This window comes from Salvia splendens, unplaced genomic scaffold (assembly GCF_004379255.2).
Source record: "Salvia splendens isolate huo1 unplaced genomic scaffold, SspV2 ctg207, whole genome shotgun sequence".
Lineage (NCBI taxonomy): Eukaryota > Viridiplantae > Streptophyta > Magnoliopsida > Lamiales > Lamiaceae > Salvia > Salvia splendens.
The window spans coordinates 2082-10081 of record NW_024598845.1 but is presented as its reverse complement, the minus strand read 5'-3'; the positions used below and the strand labels follow the sequence as shown (position 1 = coordinate 10081).

The 8000-nt window shown below is 37.6% G+C and overlaps 2 protein-coding genes across 4 annotated transcripts; one reads left to right on the top strand and one right to left on the bottom strand.

The window, feature by feature from the left end:
- LOC121789323 (protein REVEILLE 2-like) lies at positions 1-2856 on the top strand. Of its 2 annotated transcripts, none has more exons than XM_042187807.1 (6): positions 1-453; positions 989-1075; positions 1188-1299; positions 1393-1454; positions 1618-2004; positions 2105-2856. In XM_042187807.1, the coding sequence occupies exons 1-6, from the start codon at positions 436-438 to the stop codon at positions 2645-2647; spliced, it is 1209 nt and encodes a 402-aa protein (XP_042043741.1). In that variant the 5' UTR covers positions 1-435; the 3' UTR covers positions 2648-2856. The 2 variants fall into 2 exon arrangements, with proteins under 2 accessions (XP_042043741.1, XP_042043740.1); XM_042187806.1 differs by having other exon boundaries at positions 1149-1299.
- Positions 2857-4204: 1348 nt separating this feature from the next.
- Positions 4205-7752, bottom strand: LOC121789321 (SRSF protein kinase 2-like). Of its 2 annotated transcripts, none has more exons than XM_042187804.1 (4): positions 7212-7749; positions 5773-6564; positions 5187-5234; positions 4205-5098 (listed from the first exon to the last, which is right to left on the bottom strand). In XM_042187804.1, the coding sequence occupies exons 1-4, from the start codon at positions 7398-7400 to the stop codon at positions 4808-4810; spliced, it is 1320 nt and encodes a 439-aa protein (XP_042043738.1). In that variant the 5' UTR covers positions 7401-7749; the 3' UTR covers positions 4205-4807. The 2 variants fall into 2 exon arrangements, with proteins under 2 accessions (XP_042043738.1, XP_042043739.1); XM_042187805.1 differs by having other exon boundaries at positions 4926-5098; positions 5187-5247; positions 7212-7752.
- Positions 7753-8000: the final 248 nt, after the last annotated feature.

Here is an 8000-nt window from a genome sequence, read left to right as displayed (position 1 = left end):
CTTCTCTTCCCCTTTTCTTTCTCCTTCTCCACAATCCACAAATTCCCCCAAAATTAGTTTCTTCATCCAGATATTTCTTCCTCATCTCGTTTCGTCTTGATTTACACTGCATTTCCGTCGTCAATTCCGATATGGATCTACTTTTTGCTCGTATTTCACTTCTGTTCCGTTAAATGAACCTCTTTTTTCTGGATTCACATTGAATTCCTGTTTCCTGAGCTTCCTTGTTTATTTATTTTCCATATTAAGAAGTGTGTTGAGTTGTTGTGTAACTGAAAGTTCAATACTGCCGTTTTGTTCCAAAAGAGGAAATGGGATAATTTTGGTCCCTTAAAATTCGAATTTAATAGGATTTGGATTTTTTGCTTTTTTTCGGTGAAAATTGAGGTTTAGAAATCAGTTCCAGCTAAGTCGAAACGAGATTTGGATAAACTAATGGCTTCGTCAGTTCAGGTGAGCCAATACGTAGATTGAGGCATCAAATTATTATATATTTTTCCTTGTGTTATCTGATTAATTTAGGAGTGCTTCAAATATTATGCTTTTCTGTTAAATTCTATCAGAGATTGTGTGTTTGTAGATAGTTGAATGATGACCTCATGTAGTTATTCTTTAATATTTAGTATAGATAATTACTTTTGTACTTAGTCAGTTAGTCTATATTAGGAAATTCATATATTACATCAATATTGTTAAAACAAGAACCCGAAAAGGGAAAACTTTGTTGAGTTAATCATGTTTTGCTATTAAAACGTGGTTTTGTTGCTTCATATTCTTTCAAGATTTTAGTTTATGTCCCATTTAGTATTTTGAGATTTCCCATTGTGCTTCTTCATGATAGTTTATGTGATAAGATGTCAAATGTTGTACTTGCAGCTAATATGTGAATGCTATTAGGATACTTTTATTGGCATATGCTAGCTAAATAGTAAGTACGTTGTGATTAAGAGACCGCTAATTTCAGGAGGATTGTAATTTTCTGCTGCAGGGAAAGCATGAAAGTGCTACAGGTGCGACTGAGGAGAGTATGCAGTCGAATGAGCAGTTCTCTAGTGCGGATGAGTACGCTTTTAAGGTCTGTATGCTCATTAGTTGTTTGAGTTCACTCTTAAGGTTTAGTAAGCGTAAAAGTATGCTTGTGCCTTTAGTTGGTTCTGGTGTCTTGTGTTTTATATTTGTTGGGACAGGTGAGAAAGCCATATACCATTACTAAACAAAGGGAAAGATGGACTGAGGAAGAGCATGAGAGGTTCCTCGAGGCCTTGAAACTTCATGGTCGTGCGTGGAGGAAAATTGAAGGTAATGAGCGATTGTCACCGGTGTTGTACATATGATGTGTCTTTTATTGAATGATTGATTGATTCTGAGGAAATTATGTATTCTCTTTTCCAGAGCACATGGGTACGAAAACAGCAGTGCAAATTCGAAGCCACGCTCAGAAGTTTTTCTCCAAGGTTAGCTGTTCTCATAAGTATCATTATCTGCCATTATGTCAATATACTCCTTTTAAGTAAGCCATCTAATTCTTGTGAGGTTAGGCATCCAAACTGCATTGGTTTGACTTAATTTGAGGATTAAATGTTTCCGTACTTAAATGTGGATGGTCATGGTGTTTAGGTTGCTCGTGAGAGTAATAATGGAGATAGCAGCAATGCAAAACTGATCGAAATTCCTCCTCCTAGGCCAAAAAGGAAGCCGGTTCACCCTTATCCTCGGAAGCCAGGTTCTGTGGTTAAAAATAAGGCGTCAATATCTGAGAAGTTAATGAGATCGGCATCTCAAGATGTGTTGGAACAAGCGACAGAGTCTCCTACTTCTGTGTTATCTGAAAACCATTCAGATACATCTGCCAGAGCTGATACATGTACTCCCGAAGGTAGCTGGTCACAGTTATCATCCACTCTTGCTCTTGATGCCAGTGCTTCTTGTGCTGCTGAAGCACCTACGAGAACCGAACTAGTGAATGAAAATGGAAAATATAATCCCGATGAAGAAGTTTCTCCGGTACTAGCACATTTTGTTAAACTACTTTGTAGGCTAGCATTTAATGCTTTATACCGAAAGCCAAATCATAACTAATACTATGCCTGCTTCTACGAAACAGTATCAGGAGCTTTCATCTCACAACGACAAGGAAGATCAATCTGCTGTGCAACAACTGAAGCTCTTTGGTAAGACCTTACTGGTGCAGGGTTCTCTTGGAACATCTTTTTCGCCGTGCAAGGCTGAGAGTGTAGATAAAAGTGAGGGTGGGTATGCTTCATTCCCTTTGAAAGTGATACCTCTGAAGATAACTGCTGAGCATGTGAGCCCTGTAGACGCGGTTCCTTTTCCATGGCTGATGCTTTCATCATGTTCGACTCAGCAAGGGCTCGACAAGAAAGGCAATCTCGACAGCAATGAAGAGAAGGAAGTGTCTTCCAGTGGTTCAACAACTGATTCAGACAGAGAAAAGAGCTCGGATACTGACAGCCGACGTCCCTTGCTTGAAATGAGAGGGAATGCAAACGCACTCGCCTCTAGATTAAATAAGAGGGCCTATGCAGATTCTGAAGATTGTAGAAAAGGTTTCGTGCCATACAAGAGACATACACGAGCAGAGAAACAGCGGAGCTGCATCTGCTTGAAGCTTAATATATATACATAGTTGATTACCATTTTTTTAGCTGTGCCTGTGAATGGAAGGCTGGATACTTACTATCTTAGACAATCTTTGATTTTTGGGTTGTAATATTTGCAATCTTTCACGTTTTTTGTGATTGTAACTTTTGAGGCACAACTGTGTATCCATCCTAATGGGAACTTTTTTCTTGTAATTGAGAACCAACTTTTCAAGTATGTTGATTTTTGCCCTTCTCCGAGGCTTCAAATGAAATAGAAAATGAAAAAAGAAAAGAAAAAGGAAAAGGAACAGATAAGATATATAGTACTATACTCTCTCGTCCGTGAAATGTTGTTCAGTTTTATCATTTTAGTCTATTTCCCATTTTTAGTCTATCGCGAAATGTTATCCACTTTGTTTTTTTTCCTATTGTTGATAAATGGACCACACTTTGTCCTAACTCATTACACTCACATTTTATTATAAAACTAATATATAAATGTGGGATCTGCCTTCCACTAAATTTTTCCACTCACTTTTGTTCACATTTATTAATTCTTAAAATCCGTGTCGAGTCAAATTTGGATAATATTTTGCGAGGGAGTACTATTTATTTGTTGTTGAGATGGTGATATACATCTAGCCAACAACCGCACAAGTTTATTTAGCTTTTGGATAGTAGAAGGGGCGGATGTAAGTCCGATGGTTCACCTTGAATGTTGTTTATTGTTAAAAATATGTATAATCCCAAATAAAGTTATACTCACTCATAAAAAAATAGTCTTATTTTCTCATATTGGTATGCCAATAAAATGAGTTCCATTTTAATTTTTGAAAACTTTTTTACTATATTTTCTCTTTATTTTCATACTTTATTTATTTTTTCCCTTTTCCTCTCATACTTGAAAAAATCTACATTAAAATATGTATCATTCTCAAATAAAATTGTTTTTCGTGGATGGAAAAGTAACTTTTAGAAACACACTTGGAAATGGGGAGATTGGTATTATTGGCTCTGCCATCAATTCTATTGCATTTGTTTGTGTTTTAGGAGTAGTTGCTTGTCACTGTACTGATTAGTCTAGTGCTACTAATCATGTAGAAAAATAATGATTTAAATTACGAATTTTTAATCAATCAATTTTTGTCAATAGTCCCATATGTGTAATAAATGACGTTTATATTTTTTTTGTCTTTCATTACGGATTGAAATTTTGTGATCTAATATTTCGTTCTCATATCTTATGATAGTTACTAACATGTAACAAATTACTAGTATCACTTATATAAAACAAATAAACTTGTGTCCTAATTTTTTTTTTCTCGAGGACTTATGCATACACTTGTTAATCATGTGGTCGATCGATTAACAAGTGTATGTCACTCCTAGTTTTATTTATAAAATAGTAATTTCCTACTTGGTTTAGGTCTTGTTGATTTTCTCAGCTTATAACTAAATTAATTAGTCTTGACATAGAAAAGCAAAAGCAATGAAATTGTCACGACTTCAGAGTGTCATTCTCTGAGAGGTTGAGAACTTTCTAAATGAAACATTTCTAATTTCGAGTTATGGTGTGCATTACATCAATAACGATGGATGAATTTCTCAATAACATGCGTACTCTGTCTCATTCAACAAAGCCAAAAATTAAATAAAAATAGAATACGATTCTGCAAATACATCGAGTGCAAAGTAAACCAGCCAGGGAATGTAAAAAATGGCTTTTGAAATCAAAGTTTTATCAACTACAGTAAAATAATGCAAAATGGGGGCAGAGTTATGAATTCAGAAAATCGAAACACAAGATTAGTTTCACAAAAAAAAACTCTGTGAGCACCAAAACCAAACCAAGAGAGACAATTACAACTTGTAGGCCGAAATAATCAGTTATGGAATAGCTGTCGTACCATTCGAGCTTCATTGTTGTTGACAGTTGAAGAACGTGTGTTTGTTCCTTGAAGCACTTTACATTGCTGGAGATTCCCCCATGCCAAAAAAGATGGAGCTGCTGCAGCTCCATTTGCTTTTCTCTCCCAGAGTGGGAAAGAATATTGTAGCACTGAGCGCTTCATCATCAGTTTCCCCGCATGTCATTGCGCTAATCATATAGTACTATATTACAATCTTAACAAATTAAATTCAATCAAATAACTAACTGCAAACAAAACTCAGATCATGTTGACAACTTGTCCCTCGTTCCTACATCACTTCTTCGCCTTGATTTCCAGGTCGTTCATTCCTGCATTCAGCCTACTTGTCTCACTGTCAGCATTAAGCCATGGATGTTGTAGACACTGCTGGGCTGTGGGTCGTTTATCTGGATCAAAATCAAGCATGGGAGATAGAAAACCAGCGAATTCACGTGCATCAGCGTCAGAGAACTTGTATTTATCAACAAGTAATCGATCAATGGATCCGTACTTCAGCCTTCTAATCCTCTTCAAGTCGCCATATCTATCGAAGTACTCTTTGGATCGGGCACCACTGGTAGCAATCTTACATATAAGCATATTAACCAATGAGAGTTAGCAACTACTGCTTATAGCCTGAATTTATATGGAAACATGAGATGTGCATCTTTACCTTGCGTGGAATCTTTCCAAGGAACTCCATCATCATAGCAAGGTGATCCTGCAAAGGAAACCTGTCATATGACATATCAATTGATACCACTTCCCGAAAACTACTTGTGCAAAAGCACCCCAAACAGGTAGAAACTATATGGCTTGAAGGTTGGTCATTAGCTAGTAGTAGTACTACTATTTTACTATCCTAAAATTGCTGTAATTAAAACTGCACATATCCTAAAATTAGCTAATAGTAGTACTACTATTTTACTATTCTAGTGGTCATCGCTAATTGGGGCCCCGTGATGAATCAGGAGCTGGGATAGGAAAACTAATTAATTTCAATCGCGAATAGCATCCCAAAAAATCTTTAACTGACCACATTTCTACACCTTAAACGTTTAGATTTCAAATTGAAGCATTTCACTGAAGAGCTGAGGAATGTGAAAGCCGCACCCAGGAAGATGATGCAAATTAAGAACTTAATTCCAGTAAAAGGGAAGATGCCTCATAAGCTGTAAATATGAAGCTCATTAAAGGGCCTTTTTCTCCCCTATGCATGATATCATGCATTAACATGAAATCAACGTGTAGATTATTACCTCATCCTCGCTGAAACCTTGTCCAGTCTTGGGAGTAAACATCATCTCTCCAGTTGCAAGTTCAAAAGCTGTACAAGCAAATGACCAGATATCAGCAGCAAAGGAATAACCAGACTGAAGTATAACCTCTGGTGCTCTATATTGTCTTGTTTGAATTTCTTCCGCAATTGGGCTATCGGCCCAACATGCATTTCCAAAGTCCACAACCTTACATGTGAAGTCTATCCCATCCAAGATCCTAGGAGGCTTTGGAGTCCTGCCTACCCCGCCCCCCATACCAATTCGCCTCTCTGAGATTCTTGCAACTGCTCTCTTTGCCCTTTGCTTTAGTCTTTTCTCGATACTACTAATAACTACTCCTCCATTTGGGTTCCCCTCAGGCCTTTCAAGGACGGGAGTCACTCCTGACCTGATTGGATCTTTTGAAGGATTAATGTTGGAACACAAAAGAATGTTCTCAGGTTTTAGGTCAGTGTGTATGATTCGTAGTTCCCGATGCAAGTAATCCAGAGCAGTCAAGATGCATCTACTTATCTCCCTAACTCTATGGAACTCGAGACCTTTATACCGGTTATACTTGATCAAACTGAGCAAACTATCACCAAGAAATTCCAGAACCATGCATAAATGCTGTCCATTTGGGCCTGCATGCTTAAAGTGGTCTACTAAGCGTACAGTGCACTTGTCATTTGAGGGATCACCAGCAGCAACCGCGGAAAGAATTTCAATTTCATGAATTGCCGCCTGAGAAAATTGTGGTGCACTTTTCTGGATCTTTAAGGCAACATATTTCTAAAAAACGAAAAAAAAAATCACAAATAAGAGAAACTAGGAAAATCCCAGCATATGGATTAGGAAAAGCTCTAGCATTCTTCAAAGTAACTGGATCCAAATTGAATATACCAAAGAGTCAGAATTCTATTCAATTTCTAAGAGTATATAATGGGGCTAATAATCTGTAGTTCTGTATGCCAAAATCATGTTTTTTTTTCACATAACATGTTGCTTGAACCTTGAAGAACAATCAGCATTCAATAATAATATTTGCTTCAATTATGCAAATGAGGTTTCAGAAACAACCCATTTCATACGAACCAAATTTAGCGCACTAAATGATCGTTAATCAAATCAACATATAATGGTAAAATGTGTTATACTTAGTTTGTACTTTTGCGGAAACTGACTCAGAATCCAACGCCAACAGCGACTACAGAACCTTCGGAGATGAAAGCTAGCCACCCGAATCAATTTCAATAACTAATTGTGATCCGATCATGAATAAAACACATACATTAAACATTGATTTATCTAACAATCATCCAAATTAAAACAGCAGCCGAAATGAAAGCGAATCTACAGATGATAGGCCAACACAGTCACAGACGAAATCCGAAACCAAAAAAAGAAGAAGCAGAACGTAAAATTTGCGATATGCATACCGACGATTCAGTATCATAGGCGAGCCAGACAGTGGAAAACTGTCCCCAACCAAGTTTCTTCTGCGCGATGTAGCGACCGGCGGAGAAATTATCGGCGATTCTGACGGCGTGGTAGCCTCCTTTACGGTAGGAGTCGATTCCTTCATCCTCTTCTTCCGATCCCGACGACGAAGACGGCGAGCCGGACATGATGATCGCAACCCGCAGTTAATTCGGAATCAGAAGCGATCCGTAAATCGAAATTGGGTTGCAACAAATGCGAGGTCGAATTTCCAAATCTCGTCAAAACTTTGTTGATTAGGGGAAGTTGAGATTGGGCGGAAAAGCTGCAATGGTGGGGTGGAGTGGAGATTGGAGAAAGATGTAAAGAAGAGAGAGGTGATTTATTGTGGAATTATGCTATTAATGATATTTACTAATTTTCAATTATCGGATTAAGTGCGATGAGATGTGTCTCTCATCGCTTAACTCTCTCCACTTTTTTCTCTGTTTTCGCTTTCGCTTTCGCAGAACTTTCTTCTCTGTTTCTCTCTCATCTGTTTTTGGGGATTGAAGGGGAATGTCTTCAATAATTAGCAAAAATGATTTATGTTTTATTATGGGAAATGTGAAAACTAGTTTATAACTAAAGTTGGTAGTACCATTTTCAAACAACAGTTGACAAGTTAAGCTGCTAAGAGCATTCGCAATGGAAGCTCTCTACCCGTCTCAGAGGGACGGCCGAGACAAGAAGCGGTGGCGGGACGAGCAGCGCACGTCGAATAATGTCTACCCCTTCTCATCCATAAT